This window comes from Orbicella faveolata, unplaced genomic scaffold (assembly GCF_042242905.1).
Source record: "Orbicella faveolata isolate gen_17 unplaced genomic scaffold, um_ofav_v1 contig_3, whole genome shotgun sequence".
Classification (NCBI taxonomy): Eukaryota; Metazoa; Cnidaria; class Anthozoa; order Scleractinia; family Merulinidae; genus Orbicella; species Orbicella faveolata.
The window spans coordinates 21001886-21019564 of NW_028301558.1; the positions used below are offsets into that span (position 1 = coordinate 21001886).

Sequence of the window (17679 nt, forward strand, 5' to 3'; positions counted from 1 at the left end):
AAACAGGGCGTGTCGTTTGGGACTCGCCTTTAAGAATACAGAGCCTGGATAGTGCACAGAGCGTTATGGAATAGTTCAATCTGTGTCATAGTATATCCTGAAGGGCGGGGTTGAGCACATGTCCGTAATAGTGGACATAGGTACCGAGCTGGGAGCAATCCTCCATTCTTGTTGAGAGTCCCTTTTACTTTTCAACCCTCTGACACTATCTCTTTGTAATTCATGGCATTTGATAAAGAGCACAAGAGGAAGAAATTGCGTGTTTTGCGTTTTATGGAATTTCGACACGGTAGCATTGACATTAAAGCACACTTCTGTAAGGACACAGTGAAATTTCTGCAATGCTTAAAAGTGGGCATTGGGAATGAAAAAATATTCCAAATTCTTACAAAAGTAAAGCTTTAGCCTAGGGGCAATATGGGACACGAAAAATAAGGGGTGTCAAGAAAATACCGACTCGTACTACTTTTGAGTATTGAGTCTTATTGTATATTGATTACCAGTATTGTTGTTCTCTGTTTTCAAGTGACATTGTAATTTCTCGAAACAAAGGGAAACGTTTTACATGTAAAAACCCTTTGCCCAAAATTTCTCCTGTTGCCCCAGAAAACTGACTTGCTTAAATTTGGGGGGGGGGGGGGGACTGCAGCCCCCCCAGCCTCTCCCCGCGCCCCCGATCCTTACACCTAAGTTTGACAATCTCGTTCCCAGAGCCCACGTGTCTTTTGGTTGGTGAACTTTGCGTCCAAAGATCAAAATAAATGCTTTTTTTAAAATTCCCAAAAAGAAAATGTTTAAAAGGTCTCACTTTCTCGTGTACCATTGCCCAAATCATAGAATTTTCCCCTTTCTCTCCCCGCCGTCCCCCACCCCCCCGCCAAAAAATCAGACTTGAACATGACCAGCGGCATTGAAGTAACTGAGTCATGCGCAATCATTAGCACATCAGAAAATGGCTTGTTCCCAGATCCTTTCGTCCGTGTTGTTGCCTTGGTAATTTTTGACTTCCCGAATGCCATCACCTCTGATAATTGCTGGTGTTATTACTTTCAAGTGTAATTGGTGAAATTGGACTTGTTCTAAAGATGCCAGTGAAAAAGAAAGGGGGAAAATCCAAGTATGTAAATACAATTTTGACTTTTGACTCTAATAATTGAAACGATCGAGTATAAATCGTCCAAAGTCGATCTTTATCTGAGCGCAATCACAGTTGGTTCATAGCTGCATAGTAATCTATTCTAATTTTGTATCTTTCTGTTTCGTGTGATCTAGATCTGGAGGTAAAAAGAAAGGGGCAAAGAAAGTTAAGAAGTCAAAGGATGAGTTAGCCAAGGTAAAAAAGCAGTCTTTCAGTAAAATACAGTCATTCAGTCGTTCTCAATTCGTTAGCTTATTGTTATACTATGTTATAAAAGAGAATACGTAGTTACCTAAGTAAACCTAAGGTACATGTGCATGTAACTTACTAAGCTTTTGTTTTAAATACCTTTCATCTAAGTCTAAACTGATAATTCGTGATCCCATCGAATGATTTATAAAAGAAACTGAAAGCTGTTGTCCGGAGTTGTGCTTTTTAATATACGAAGAAACTGGTAATATGTATTTGAGGATTCAGATACAAACTTACGATTAGTTAGTTATAAGAACTTGTTGTCACCTAAATGTCAGTGACAGAATGGTTGGCTCTCTGAAGATCGAGTTTTACACATGATTTAAGTACTTGAAAGATTATTGATGGTATCATAATATTAGAGGGGTGTCTAACAAGAAGAAAAGGAAGGTACAAGAATCTCTTGCAATGCTGATGGAGGTTGAGAGAGGGGGGTGTCAAAATCGCTTTGTCCGCCAAATTATGGCGTTAAAAAACACGGAAATTGTTTTGTTGACATAGTATTGTTCATGTCTTGGTGAGCACAGCTAATCATGTGATCAATCAATCGTAATCTTTGTACATGTGATTGTCGTCTGTGTTTGACATATCATGAAAATCTTTAAAAAACATTGGCAATCTTCAGAATGTTCAGAAATGACTGGAAACTGTGACAGGTCTATGTCATTTTTCCTATGAAGTTGATCACACTAATAATGAGGTCCCTGTGCCTTCACCCAAGAGTAGGTGATTTAAATTACAGTGGGAACAAATAAATAAGCCCAATATTATGTTCGTTATGATTATTAAATATTTTTGCATTTCACAGGAAAAGCTCGAGAAAGCAGCATCAGCCTTTGAGGCTGCAGATGATCTTCATGCTGCATTTGTAGCTCGTATGGACAAATGGATGCTTGATAACTATGCCCGGGCTATTGATCTCTTTCGTCGTTTTGATGTTGATGGTGATGGTAGCTTGTCATATGAGGAGTTCTACGCAGGAATGCGAGACTTAAATGCACCTGCTAACAACCTTGAGTTGTATGTCCTTGCGAAGAAGCTAGATAGAGATGCTAATGGTCTGCTGGACTATCTTGAGTTTTCCAAAGGCTTGAAATATTACAAGAAGGAAGAGTGTGTCCAAGATGATGGGCTACCAGTTTTGAAGTTTGAGAGAGAAGAGCTGGAACAATGTCCTTGTTGTAAACTGGGATTATGGCAACCTCCTAAAGAAAAGTATCCGAGGTAAGCTGACCTTGTCTTACGTGATACATAAGTGCCTAGTAATCTTCTTTATTATAAATATTCAGTGTATCATATACAGTGTAAATGTAGGGACTGTAAGTTTATTACATGCTCAGACATCCCTGTTGGTCCAGTGTTTATTATTTGAACTCCAGTATTTATTTGGTACCTCAGACCTTTCATTGCGAGATTATCGTAATTAATAAAGTTTTGGATGAAGTTTTATACAAAATAATTCTTCTGTATGCATTGATTCAGTCAAGGTTGTGTTACACTTTGTAGACTTTGCAAACATTCTGGATGTAAACATATACAAACACTAATTGCTACATTAAATCAGTCAATTGCTTTTATAAATTAATAGCATAATATTGTGGTATTAATCTGATTTTCTTGTTTGACAGGTTTATAAGTATGGAGCTCAAACTTGTAACATTTGCCAACCTGCCACACTTGAAGTCTTATCCAGGACATTTCCAGATCTTTGTTCATGCCCACATACCAGTTTATTCCATAGAATCAATAATCCATGAGAGGTTTGGAGGAACAACAAGGAAAGTTATCATATACTGCACCACTAAAGAAGGGAAAAGAGTACAGCTGGATCGACATAAGACTCTTGAGGAGTGTGGCTTTTCTGGTGGCCCTCGGCCAGAACCCCAGCTTGTAGAGTTATTATATGACTTTCATGTAGAATTCAATGATTGCCCAATTCTTATGAGTGATCATTATTTTACATAACAGTGTGATTTAAAAGCCATTGTTTTCCTGTGACTTTGACAGGGTAATGGCCTGGGGTGTGCAGGTGGGTGGGAGTGTGCAGCCCACTTGCCAAAACCCTTACAGTACCCTATTTATGTGCAAAATCTGTGATTTTCTCTACCCTAGTTATGACCTGACCAAAAATTTGGGTAAAAACTTGCAGCAGTCATTTTTCATCAATGATAGAGTCGTGCAATAATTCTCTTGTGTGCAACCATATACGTGCACTGTTAACCTGAGAGAAAATCTGCTCTCAGAGTCTTTACTGGACAGACCCTGCTACTCTTGATCCGTGCAGTCTGTGAAGACGTTATGAGCTTATACTCTTCCTGTGTGACACAAGTGCTAGTTGATTACCGGTATATAACATTTGGATTAATATATCAATTTTGGAATATCTGTGTGAATATGAAATGGTAGCCTGAGACATACCTTTCTTTGAAAAAATGGAATGTGTAGTGCTCAGTAACCTTTATTATCTTATTTAGCTGGCAGTTGACATGAGAATTTTCATTGCAAGGCAGGTGTGATTTATTTTTTAGTACAAGATATACTACAAGTCTGTCATACATGTCTTTTTCTACATTTGGCTACAGTTCACCAGGTTATTTTAGAGAGTGATTTGTTTTTTGATACAGTGAATAAAAAACAGAGCAAAGATGTTCTGTGGAGCTTTTTGAAAAATATAGCTGCGAGGTTTTATAGAAAAACTAAAGAGTGATTATTGTAAAATATCAATATGTAAATAAAAGGTACAATAATTAAACTGCCACTTATAAATTATTTGGACTCAGTTATACAGCATATATGAGTATAATTCGTTAATTTTTCAACACCAAACTGTTCAAAATGATTAATAAATTTATTGATTAAAAAAGTATTTGGAAAGGAAGTCAGCAGACACCTGAAACTATTACAAACATGTAACATTGATGAATGCCTTACCAGCATTGATTTGCAGATCTGCTGGCAAGACCCAGGCTCAATTGCCAGCCACTTTTTGAGAAAGGAGCCGGCACTCCTCCCCCTTCTTGGGAAGGAACATAGATCAGACTAAAGAAAGCTTCGGAAATCAAGCCTAGGCAAGACAAACATTGTGTACTTGATGGTCACCACACACTGAAAAAGTAATATATGTATTTCCCAGGGACCAGAAGAAAAGGGCCAACAATGAACCAAAGCTTTGGGAAAACAAGTTCAACAGAAATAATTTAGTTTTAACTTTGAGCCTTGCGTGGCTGTGCAAAAAAGAGGTTCTGCATATTTTAATTTGAGTGCCAGGCCTGGGATCCCTCTTCGTTCTGGACCTATTTCATTGTACCAAAAGAGATCGGAAATGGAAATTATTTTGGCAGCAAGGTGGAATGTACTTTCCTCAACAATATCTTGACTTGAGTGTATTTACTAGGTAAGAGGCTAGGGCTGGAGAGTTATTTACTTGGACAAGAGAGTGGGATATGTTGCCCCATCAATCTTTTGACCACAGTTTATTTAAGGCAGTGGTAGTCCCGGTTTTGGGAGGGGGGGGGGTGCTTCCAGAAAAATTGGGTGGGGGTATGTGGCCTACTTCCCAAAAACCCTTACGCTACTTATGACCAAAATCTGCTATTTTCCCTACCCTATTTATGACCTGACCAAAAATTTGATTCTCTATTTATGACCATTGTGGCTGGCTGGCACGGTTACCCTAAACATAATTTATGAAGGGCTTTTGTAGATGGTCTTATTGATGTTAATGAAAAAGTAGTTTCTTCTAAAAAACATACCCAATTGAAGACTAGAGAAAAAAATCCATACCCTATTTAGGACCAAAATGGCCAAAATCGATACCCTATTTATGACTAAAACGGCTGAAACAGCATATGCCTTGGGGCCGCACATACCTATATAGCCCATATAAGGGAGTACCCCCTCCCCCCGGGTAGTAGGCTAGGGAAGGGATAGTTCATCGTAAAGTAGTTACTGCGTAAATAGTTTTCAGATTTTCTGAAATTTTTAACAGGAAATTTTTAAGCATTCGCTCTTGGTCCTCTTTTTTCCGATAGTTTTTGGCTAACGCAAAGCGTTTTGTACTCATTGCATACCTATATAATTTGTGCGGAGAGAGTGCTGGGAACGAGTGAGAGTTGTTGTTCTTCCTATATCCAAGATGGCGTATGTTGCCTCTCACTTGGCGAAGGGAATCACACATCAACAGCGTGTGATGAGGCTGTATAGAAACAGCCTGAAACACTTGCTCTCTTGGTGTATAGACAGACAGCTTTGGAGGAGAGAAGCGATGAAATTAAGGGATAGATTTGATGATAACAAGTACGAGAGAGACCAAAGGAAGGTGCACTCGATTTTAGAAGCGGCAGAAGCTGAATTTGAGAAAATGAAGCACCCGTTTCCTTACATCCGTAAGTGTCTTTAAGTTTTTTTCTTCTGTTATCAGGCTTAAGAGTTATGTTCGAGGCTGCAATGAAAGTAATTCAGCCAATTCAGACATTGTTCGTGTACAGTCTTTCATAATTTTGGCTCATGGCTCGTGTACGACGACCTGACTGACATCATTATACCGCAGATGAAAAGAGTAATTGTAGCACAGAGGAACAGAGAGCCATGAGACATGAGCCATGAGCCAAAATTTTAGCTTACGCTTACATGATAGCTTATCTCTCGTAGACCCTGATAGCCCAGAGGGCAGCAAATGGGAGAGAAACATTCCTCCTCCTCCCCACGTAAGTATTTTTTATGAATTAATTTATGCAATGTTCAATACCCATATTGTTTTGGTCGTTTAGTTTGTAAGCAAACGTCCCATTATTGAGGTAATTATAAGTTGATTGAAGCTATTTTTCACAAATGGACCCTCAATAACTACAAGGTGAAGCAATCGCCGATGGAAGATATTAACAAAGTGAATATCTGACTATTAGTAAGGAATCTTTCATACAAATAGAGACAAACTTAAAAAACGGTGGGCCAATGCTTCAAATTTACTTGAATGCAATCTGTTTCAGTCTTCTCCAATTTTCCTTTTTGGCTTTTTTGTGTCTTTTTTTTTCTGAGTCCTGCTTCAAAGCTGTTGTAATTGTACAGTGGAACTCTGTTAATATGTTCATCAACGGGCCAGGAATATTTGGCCATATTAACGGGGTGGCCGTATTAATGGGGTAGGGTCAAATTTCATGACTGGTCTAAATTGAGTAATGTCTTATCAGGTATATCACAATAATTTCTACTGTATTAAAGGTTGTGTTCACACTTGGTGCCCTAGCAGTGGTACCTGAGCACTAGCACAAAATAGTGTTGCTTTCAGTCACTGGGTACTCCAAGTCCGGTAGTACCTTGCAGTGCCCGAGTACAAGGTCAGGACCTTGTACCCGGGCACAGGCACTGTGCTTGAATGCTGATGTGAATACTTAGAAAAAAGATATGTTCTCATTAGTGCCCAGCGAGAGTCGTACTCTGGCACTGTGCTTGGGCACTGTGCTTGGGCACTGTGCTTGGGCACTGCGCTCGGGCACCGTGCTCGGGCACCGTGCTCGGGCACTGTGCTCGGCCACCAAGTGTGAACATAGCCTTTACATGTAAGTTAACTCTATGACCAGTTGGTTAGTGCTAAAATTGCCTTAATTGCATGATCTAGCCCCTTTAAAACAACATGTTTACAGTAGTCGTCTGGCTAAGGACCCCTGTAAGGGTCTACAGGCTGGCTAGGAGCCTTATGTGTGAGGTTTAGGATCTGGTTTTGGCCTATGAGGCTTTGGACCTGCTCATGTTGATGAAATGCGGCCATCCTGTGTCTGGAAAACCATCTTTTATGCCTCACACTTGATGGACATGTTTTGGATACAAATCAGTTTTCTTTTCAATTTTTAGCTGCTTCATATGCTCCCATGGGAAGAAGAATGGCACAAAGAGATGACAGAGTGGGCAGAAGGCAAGGATTAGATCCTCTGAAAGTTGTCAGCAAAATAATGTTGTGTGAAAGAGTGCCACTCATCTTATCTGTGATTGTAAATTAAAGAGCAGCCATTATGGCATCTCTCTATCTTTGTATTCATGTCATAACATTCTACTGTGAAAATTATTTCTATTTGTCTTGGCATCAGATTGATGAAAGCTATGTAAAAGTAAATTAGCATGTTCAGATTGCTACAGTGTAAGGACTGTGATTAAAGAAGGTTTTTTCACCTAAATTTTGTGTTTCGTTGTTTGGAGTATGAGGGAAGGGTGTGTCGTGTTCTTTTGGCTTGGAGCTTGCTAAGGACGTGCTGTACTGTAGTATTTATCTACAGGTAAGTCAGCTGTCGGCTGTGTATTAAGAAGAGAACTTTCCTTTTAGCTTTCTAGTTCACGTTATGCGCAAAGCACTAGTTTTTGCTTTATCACACTTGCCTAGGGGACCGTTCATTTTTTATAAGGTAGAGGGGGCTGGTGGGATTTGGGGGGGGGGGGCATGCGAAAAAAATGGCTTTCGAGGGGGGGCCATCCCAAAAAAATAAGGAAAAAAGGGGGGGTCACGTGAAATATTTTAGTAAAACTTTAAAATGGCATAATGTTTGAATATCAAAAAAATTGCTATAGAATAAACATAGAAGGCAGGATACAAATTTATTACAAACTTTCCTTCTGCTTTAAAAAAACGTTTGGCGACAAAAAGCATTTGTAGCTACTAAAAAGAAGTATTTAACACTGTTATTTTCGAATGCAACTTTCACTGGCACTCATCTTCATCTTCGCTGTCATCGAGTTCTTCGTCGCCGCTTGTGCTGCTGTGGAAGTCTGTTTCACCAATGTTGCAAGAAGCAGCAATGCTTTCCGTCAGAGTGTACTCTTCAGGGTACATGAAGGTGTAAACATAATCTCTGACTTCCTGCTCAAGGTTTGTGGTGAAATAATTCCCTTCCAAGAGCTGTGCGATGTATGGTCCATCTCTTCTAAATAACGACGTGGTAACATCCTCAACTTTAATACACTCTTCCGGGACGGCCGTTCTAGGAGGGTACACAAGGCATTGTGGAAGATCATTTCCTAGCGGGTTTCCAACACAGATTCCATAAACTCGTTGGACGTTGTTTTCAGTCCGCTTCCTCTTTCTTTCATTTGACTTTCTGCGGTTTTCTTTTCTCCTTCTCCTTTTGTTGATGTGCTGTTTGAGTGTGCCCTTGAATATGCTGTTATAATTGCTCTTATTTTCTAGTGCTTCCATGTCCTGCGTGACCTTCGTCAACTTAGCTTCTATACATTTGGTCTGTTTTACATTAAAACTGAGGGCAAATTCTTCGCCCTGCTTTAAAGCAAGCCCATTGGACTGAAAGACTGTGGAATCGTGTTCCTTTACATCTTTCAATATGACATTCAACTTTACCACAATTGCTCTGAGCTCTTTGATGGAGAAGTTCAGTTTTCTTCCATCACTGGGCTTCAACTGGTACCCTGGCACGGAAAAGTCACCCGCCCTTTCTGAACAGCCATCCGCACTTAGAAAGATTGCTTCTTTTGCTTGGATTGTTCAGCTGTAAACCTTTTCTTAAACGACTCGTCGCTTTCGCCATTATTGCGCATTTTGGAATTTTGCACATTTAAAAAGCAGCAAGAGTGAGAAAGTAAAGGCAATTGTAAGACATTCATGCTTGCAGCAGAAGAGGCCTCTCAGAGCTGGCCAACCAATACTGAGAAATGCCAGGACATTGACACAAGCAAGTGCTGACAGCAGTGAAACGGATGAAAGTGACAATGATGAGTATGACAGTGATGCCATTGACTCTGGGGGAGAAGATGACTCAAATGACGTCATTCTTGCATTCATCAATTCAGATGAGGAAGATGCCAATGAGAGGCCAAATGCCAAACGCTCAGGGCGAGCCATAATTAGGAGATCCGAAATTGACTTCTCTTTCTTTTGATTTGTTTTTTAAACAACAGCTCTCTGTCGTATAGGGATTGTAAATATTGTCTTCATAGTAAGCACAATAACGTGAAGTAGGGGGATAATAGAGAAATATTTAAAAAGTTGAAATCTAAATATTGTTTGTTCGATTTTTTTTTTTGGGGGGGGGGTCATCCCAAAAAATGACCGCTATAAAGGGGGGGCCATGTGAAAAAATTGGTAAGCTGAGGGGGGGTCATGCGATTTTTAAATGGTGCTTCCCAAATCCCACCAGCCCCCCCTCCCTCACAAAAAATGAACGGTCCCTAGCAAATGCAAAAATATCTGTAAAGAACCGTCAATTGAAAAGAAGGCTTAGTTACGATTACAGCAAGCACCAAAACATTTTAAATCCCTCGCAGATCAACTTTGTAAACAGGGCCGGGTTGTCCAAAGCCTGATTAAGCTAACCCAGGATTAGCAAGAATTTCGATTTCAGTTTTGTAACTTTCCGGTGAGGTTTTCTGTTTATAATGTTTGTCCTTCAGTTTTAAGCTTGAGTAATCGCAGTATTTTTATACAGGAAAAATTAATTCTTCGGTTAACTTTTAATCCTGGGTTAGCGTTAAACGGCTATCGAAGAACTCGCCCACGTCTATTGCATACCGTATACACCTGTTTTTGCAGCTCTTATTTGTTGGAATTTAATGGTAGCAGTAAGATGCGAAAAGAAACGAAAAGATACTCAAAAAAAATGACAAGAAAACTAAGAACAGGGTCAGTAGGGAAAGGGGAGGCAGGAGGGGGTGGGGAATAACTGCCACTTTTTGCAAGTATTGGTTGAAGCACTCGTAGAGTTTCCGATTTTCATTGTCAAGTCGAGAATGGTGAGCGCTGAGAACATGGCGAGATCAGTTGCGTCTATCGTGAGTATGACTTAGAAAAATCAAACCCCGAAGTATGGGACATTTAAATGTACATTGATGGAAATGTCAAAATAATAGTGTACTTTTGTTGAGTGGTACTATAACAAGAAGTCAAGCTAATCAATGAAGTGTTGCTATCACGAGTTTCGCATCCGCAAGGTTTTCATCTCAAATTGAAAACTCGGGCGGAAGGCGTCTGAGACCTGCTCCTTTACTCCTATGTCACACGTCTATGTGTGAAAAAAGTTTCTGAAGAATGCAGAACATGTCGCTGCCCGCTTTACAGGCCGGCACTTTTACAAGAATAGTTATGCTATTCTGGGTGGCCGGGGGGGGGGGAGGAGGGGGGGGGGAGAGAGACAATTACCAATAAAAAATGTGTTCAGTAAGCACCCAAAGGGTGTGACTTTTGGGTCGTTTTTCTCCAAAATTATCAAAAAAAAGTTGCTAAGTTGGCCTCAAATTAAGGAAACCACGAGACCATTCTGATTGTCTTGACAAATTTAACATATTTGTCTCTCTTTATTACGAAAAGTAAAGACAAGAAGAGGAGTGATCATACGATTCACCGCTTCACTATGATACGCCAACAACTATGGAATGGACGGGTTGGTATATTCTCATCACGAGTTCCAAGAAGTACCCCCCCCCCCGGTTAATTGTTAGCACGGAAAATCATTGCAACAACCATCATCCGATCTAAGAGGTAATGAAGAGTAAGAGAGTTGAGCCTTATTCTAACAGTATTTCCTCTCAAGTTGTTTTTGGATAAGGTATTCTCTCGCGGATAATGTTACACACGCATTGCAAAGATGATCTCTTGGAGGATGACAGCGGAAGGCGTGTAAAGCCACTTAGCCTGCGTCCACCTGAGCGAAATCTGCTTCACAGGATCGGCTATTTCCAGACCGTTCTGGGATTTCTAAACCCGAAAGTGATATAAAAATAAGTTGAGATAGATTACCTCAGGAATAAGGTCTACATGGGAGGTGAATTCCATTACTCCTCATCCTCTCTTGTCTGACATGTTCTAAGGCGCGCGCAAATTAATGTTAATTATGACTATTATGTCATAAATGTTGTGCGTGCATTTAATTTCGAAAAGAACCTTGGTTGAGTTTAAAACACATTTGTTGTAACGTTGGTCTAACAATGGCAGATACATTTGGTGCAATCTCGCTGAGTAATATGACACGACTTCTTGGGAGACGGGTCCCTCAGAAGCCGATAAGATATCACACCATTCCGCGGTTGGTTGTTCAGAGTGTAAAGCTCCAGCCGAGATCTTTTCCAGATAACCTGCCCGTTGGTCCACACAGGCCTTCGTCGAATATGAGTCGACCACCCGCTCTAGGACTCGGTAATATCAGGGGTTTAAAAGAAAAGAGAAAGCCTGATCTGACTTCACAAGCTGAGCCGGATACTATCTTACCTCCAATCATGAAAGAACAAGATAGAGAAAATAAGGAATTGCTATCCTTACAAGAAAAGGTGAGTTGCTATCAATGAGGATTATAGCTATCTTAAATTCCCAATGAACAAGGTTTCAATGAACAATCGTGGATAGCTAGTGATACTCTCCACATTGCCTATTTAGCTGAATGCCTCAATTTACGGAAGCAACGCCAGCTTGAAGATGAGTCACCTGGTATGTTTGTCTGTGCCGCGTAGTCAGTTCCCGTTAACGTTGTGAAATGAAAAAGGGCAGGCATGTTCCGAGTTCGGTTGAGGTGGTAGTACCTTGAAAACAACTCATTCGTATATTATTGAAAAGATAGTGTTAAGAGTTCTGGGCACGGTCAGTAGTGTACCATAAAATGCTTGTTGCAATCACGACCTGACCCCAGTTGTTCAAAGGGTGAATCAGGAGTCCCTCCTGGTGGAGTATGAAACCGAGAGCCCTAGTGATTTCAAACTAAATTTAACAACTTTTGCGTACGTCAGTACTTTGCATAAACCTTAGAGAAACTGAAAGTACAATTTTCGATAATTGGCTTATGATAAAAACCACCCAGGCTGAAATTGTAACGAGGAATTTTAAGAATGTACAGATGATGATATAACCAAGGAACGTAAAAAGAGAAGTTTAATAACAGGTGGTAACGTATTCATATTGACCGACTTTGTGACTGCTGCCACAAAAGTAGATGTTCTCTAGTTTCGTCAACACTTTGGCTTCCTTGAGGGCAAATAGAACACAAAAACTGGGAAAGAAAAATATGAATTAAATTGTCGCAACCTTGCATATATCTTACTAGTCCAACTAAGTGGCTCTCTTACTATTTTTAAACGTAAAATGAAAGCGCTGTCCTTTTAAATCAGTTCTTAATGTCATAAATCTTATATGTAGGTAATTTTGTTAATAATTTTTCAGTATTTTATCATTGTCTCTGAAAAGCCCCCATGGGGAGTGGACAATAAAACTTGTATTGTATTGTATTGTATTGTATTGTATTGTATTGTATTGTATTGTATTGTATTGTATTGTATTGTATTGTATTCAGATTAGGATGACTGAGGCGTGATCCATCAGGTTATGTATTGAGTGAAGTTCGGACTGTGGTGTCTTGGGGGGGAGGAGTTGAACTCGATCAGATCACTTCCTTCTGCCGTTTTACTTTCTTCGACCTTGTTGTCTGTCTTTTGCTTTTCATGGAATATCTTTGGTCCGTGGAGGAAACTTACATGGCATGGCTGGCGGCCAGTATCTTCACCTCCGTGGTAGATATAGGCTGTCAGACCAACTTCATCGTTCGCCTTGGGGTAAACTGCTATCAAAACGCCGCCATATGGAAAATCGTCCGAGATACTAGGACTCTGTCCTGGAGTAGACTCGTTAGCATTTTCCAGGAGATGATCATACAGAACATACCTTCCAATATTCTGCAAGGGAAGGTACTCCTTAGACAAGCCCTCTCCTCCCTTCTCTTTGGTCTTCTCTGTTGGCTTGAGGACGATGTGCAGCACCGGCTGTCTTTGCGTTGTCCACAAACCGAGCAATTCTCCCTCGCCGTTGATTTTCCCACTGCTGCGTTCGCAAAGCAACCCTTCAATCATCTTCCTATCTTCTTCAAACATGTAAACGGCAGGCCCACCACCTTCGTGTCTATTTCTTCCATGAGCCTCTCTCGGCCGCTGTTCGTTGGCTGTTGAACTCATATCTTGATCTTGATGAATGTTCCTCCAAATTTTCTCGACGTTGCGGAATGGACTCTGGCCATGAAGTGGCTTGATCTCTCCTTTTTCGTAACTAGTCCGCCCTTCCCTGTAAAAGTATGGTAACAGGGTAACGTTGCCATTTGGAAGTATATTGGCAATGATGAGAAGAAACGCACATGTTCCTCTGGGAAAATTGTGAATCACTGTCGATGAATCACCCGAACTTGGCTCCGATAGACTCAATCGATGGTGTGAATGCCACTCTCCAATATGGCAAAGCTGGTATTCCTGTGTCACGATTCCACCAACACGCTCTAGATATGGAATGCTCTGATAGAAGGAAACTTCTGTCCGTTTGCAGCCAATGGCTGGCCCAAGCACAATGTGTACTACAGGTTCTTGGTCGTCAGTCCACAGCCCAAACAGATTTCCACCAGTCTCTTTGACTGGGTGAAGAAGAACCAAGCGTTCCATCATGTCAAGGTCATCTTTAAACATGTAGACGGCTTTAAATCGTGGTCCAAAGCCAAACGCATTACGGACACGATCCATTTTCGCTCTGGGGTTGTCGGAGCATCGACAAGCAGCGAATATTTTTTATGAAAATTAAGCTTTCGTTTCGTGTTGATATCAGAATAATAGATCATGCGCCGCTGGTGTTACAATTTCCTAGAATCGCCTGTCACCGTGCCTCGTTTGACAAGCGTCGAGTCCTGAGGGTTTCTTTCAGCCGACTTTAATCATGATCTGCGACAGCTCCTTTCTTAATACCAAGCCTTCTTCCAGAGTTTGTCAAAGGCAAAGTTTTCCTTCCTTTTGACTAATTTCTTTATTATTATATGAATGCAAATATTGAAAATCGTTTTCGATTGGGACATTTAAATGTTCCGGCTTTTCTCAGAAATGTTGTCGTGACTCTATTTTCGAGTACCCAGGTCATGTTTGCATACTATTAATACTTTTCAGTTATTTTATCCGTAGAAATCAGTCCACCTGACAGTGCGACTGGAAAGTGTGATTGCCGATTTAAGAAAATCGAGATTCTGTAAAATGAAGTTTCTTAATGTTGTAAAACTCACTGGGATTTGGAGGGATAAATACTTTTGTGTTCAATCCTTTCATAAACATCAACTACGTTTTCCCAGAAACCTAAATATGTCGAGAAAATACTTGTACGCGAAGCGAATCACCCGTCATGTTGTGTTATTTCTCTCTGTAACTCCTTCAAGTGCAAGAGGTCACGCTATCTGTAACAATTTCGTTCAAAGAAATTCGCTTAACACTCATTTTTAATCTAGTCAATTGATTACCTATATTTGAGATAGACATTTTTGTTATAAATCCACCATAATTGTTGACTGTTGACAGCCATGTCCGGTTTTCTTGGAACTTTCTTACATTCGTGTCACTTCAATAATCTCTTTCTGAGTCCTTTCAAGTGGCCCAATCAATATTGTGAGATGATATCTATTTTGTCTGTAATAAATAAAGGCAGACTCGGTGTTTTCGGCGGAAATATTTGTTTATCTGCAAGAACATTGCCTAAGCGCCCCGATAAAACACATACAAACTGAAAGGTCTGAGAACTAACATCTCGTAATGTCGTTTGCAATGACATCAATGGTCCAGTGTTGCACTTATTGTTTTCAGTAGCAATGTTCCTTTTTGCTCATGGATGTTATGTAACATCCATGAGCTTAGAGGACAGTCGGATGGCATTCACTCACTCACTCAATCCATTCTAATTAATTAACACTTTTCTCACAATATCACCACGAGAGTACAGGACAAAAATGTGAAATATTTTACAATATAGACCAATATAATACACCGTCATACTATGAAAACAACCAGTCATCCATGTAGACTTAGTAATTCGTACAGTTGTTTAGGAAAGACTGTGAACTTAAAAGTCCAATTCAAAGTAACTTTAATACACGAAAGGAAAATAAAATAAGAAGCGAAATGCACCATGTTAATGAATGTAAAAGCACTAACAGTGAACTATCTACCATTTGGTAACTCTTAAGGCCTGATATGTAATAGCAACATGTAAACGGCACCGTATATAAGTAAAAAAAAAAAAAGAAGTGGTGTTCATATACTTAGGAATCCATTAAACGCGATTCACGGCTAATAATCATCAGTATCATGAGGTGACTATTAAGTTTAAAGCTGGCGCCTTTGGGTTACGTGTACGCTTTACAAAGTCACGACTTCCACGGAGGTCGATCCATTCTGGTGCCTGACTTTGCGCTTTTGCGCCGATTTCTTCCTGCTGAAATGCCACGTGAGCGGGGCACCGATACGGAATAATGTTCATATGGAGAGGAGAACATGGCCTTACGCTTTGGCAGCTCATATGGTTTGGAAGTCACGTAGTGGTGTGTGTGCCGTCTGCGATCACTGGGAAGGCGCTTAATTTGATTTGTAACCGTTTGAATTGGATAACCCCTGAATTCATTGGAGTCGGCCGTATACTCTGAATTACGGTTGAACTGGCCACCTTGAGAATATGTATCCCTTTCTTTCCCTCTCTCTGCTTTTTCTCTGATTTTATGAATCCTCTTAAATGCATTGGGGCCCGTGAGCCGAACAATTCTGCCTGCTTTATCAAAACCATAGCTGGACGACTTCGTGTAAAGATAAGGAGACAGCCGCACTTCGTGAGAGGACAGAATGTTAGCAATAATCAAAAGAAAACCGCAGACTCCACGAGGATAGTTTCTGATAACAGTTAACGAATCGCCTCCGCTTGGCTGAAAGAGGCGCAACTGGTGGTGGGAATGCCATTCTCCAATGTGGCATAACATGTAGTCTTGAGTAAGCAGTTCACCATTTTCCTTGAGATAAGGGACATCTTGGTAGAAGGAGAATCCAGTTCGCTTGCAGTTTTGGCCTGGACCAAGCACTACATGGAGTACCGCGTCTCCCTCAGTGGTCCACAAACCGAACAGGTCTCCTCCAGTCTCCAGATGGGGGTACCTGAGAACAAGGTTTTGCATCATTTGATAGTCTTCTTCAAACATGAAGATCTTGAAGTCCTGAAGGTTAGGTGCGAATTCACGCTGAAATCCTTTCGCTCCTAGGTACATTGGGATTTCCTGGCTGGCACTGCTTGTTGTAATCGGATCTTGAAAATTTGGAGAAGTGAAAAGTTCCTTTCTTTTATTAGAGATTGCTTTTGTGCTTAAAAGGTGCTCCATACCCTGCGCGAGATCAGGATCGACATCTTGTTGACCTTTGATGGCGATTGTTTTGAAACCTGTCACGTTCGTAAACGGGCTTCTGCCGTTGATAACCTCAATTTGCCTCCTTTTACCATCTTCAAACACTGAGAGCTTGGACTTGGAGACCGTTAGATCCAGAAATGTGGCTCTTGGTTTAAACTGATGAGAACAACGGTTCAGAAATGGAAACCCATTATATCTCCAGTTACCGATGTGTGAGAGAGGTAAATGCTTGCTTAAGATGTCGTCTTCGGTGACTGTGTGCGAGTGAGGCTTGATAGCACAGATCGGTGGACAGACAATGTGAATAACAGGTTCGTCGTTGGTTGTCCACAACCCAAAGAGTTTTCCTTGCTCCTCTTGCGTTATCCTTGAAACCAGCCTGTGGTAATCCTCTTCGAAGATAAAACATTTCTTGTTGTCTCCTTTAGTGAATGATGTCTCCTCGTCGGATTCCGAGCCACTTGGATCGGAACCTTTAATCTGAACATGGCTGAAAGCAGGTTCCCTTGAAACCTTTTCGATGGTGAAAGCACTTTGACCACTTCTTTGCAATGTCACCATAGTTGCTTGATATTCACAAGAGTGCTTTTCAGTCTATCAACCGAATGTCGTCGCTAAAATACACACTTCGGTTTCGCCAGGATAGCATTCGCTCATGCGCAGCGGGCAGGTTTATTTCTCGGAAGAAACGGAGGTAGAAACGTCCTTTGATTATACAAAGTTGTTTTTCATTGATAAGCACCATACAAGAGAAAAGCAAACTTGGAAACGTAATACCGTGATTTTTAGTACTGGATCTTGTGTCCGTTCTTGAATGAATGTAGGCAAACTCTGATACAACTTCAAGCCTTGTGAGAAGCATTCATATCTCAACTCGCGCGTATCTCAAACTGTCACAGTTGTCAATATGGGTGCATAATTTTGGTTGCTGTCAGCCATAACCCATTGCTTAAATTGCTGTTTCCTTTCTATTACAAACAATGCACATATCAAAAGCAACGCAAAATTGTATGAATACGACCTTGCCGGAGGATTTCTTTACGACATAGCATGTCACGATTATGGCTCCTGACAGATGTCGTGACCTATTTTACCCATTATGAAGTCGGCTTTCCGAAAATACGGAAG

General features: G+C 40.7%; 4 protein-coding genes across 4 annotated transcripts; 2 read left to right on the forward strand and 2 right to left on the reverse strand.

Moving 5' to 3' along the window:
- The first annotated feature begins 990 nt into the window (after window positions 1–990).
- Window positions 991–4159, forward strand: LOC110054901 (uncharacterized). The gene is made up of 4 exons (XM_020761272.2): window positions 991–1117; window positions 1273–1333; window positions 2199–2614; window positions 3019–4159. The coding sequence occupies exons 1-4, from the start codon at window positions 1086–1088 to the stop codon at window positions 3353–3355; spliced, it is 846 nt and encodes a 281-aa protein (XP_020616931.1). The 5' UTR covers window positions 991–1085; the 3' UTR covers window positions 3356–4159.
- A 1324-nt stretch (window positions 4160–5483) lies between these two features.
- LOC110054885 (NADH dehydrogenase [ubiquinone] 1 beta subcomplex subunit 9-like) lies at window positions 5484–7560 on the forward strand. The gene is made up of 3 exons (XM_089297835.1): window positions 5484–5775; window positions 6041–6096; window positions 7241–7560. The coding sequence occupies exons 1-3, from the start codon at window positions 5526–5528 to the stop codon at window positions 7310–7312; spliced, it is 378 nt and encodes a 125-aa protein (XP_089153961.1). The 5' UTR covers window positions 5484–5525; the 3' UTR covers window positions 7313–7560.
- A 4667-nt stretch (window positions 7561–12227) lies between these two features.
- On the reverse strand, window positions 12228–14179 carry LOC110054852 (uncharacterized). The gene has a single exon (XM_020761212.2). The coding sequence runs from the start codon at window positions 13868–13870 to the stop codon at window positions 12689–12691; it is 1182 nt and encodes a 393-aa protein (XP_020616871.2). The 5' UTR covers window positions 13871–14179; the 3' UTR covers window positions 12228–12688.
- A 642-nt stretch (window positions 14180–14821) lies between these two features.
- On the reverse strand, window positions 14822–17598 carry LOC110054868 (uncharacterized). The gene has a single exon (XM_089297832.1). It carries the CDS (start codon window positions 17110–17112, stop codon window positions 15529–15531), a length of 1584 nt encoding a protein of 527 aa, XP_089153958.1. The 5' UTR covers window positions 17113–17598; the 3' UTR covers window positions 14822–15528.
- Between the last annotated feature and the right edge of the window lie 81 nt (window positions 17599–17679).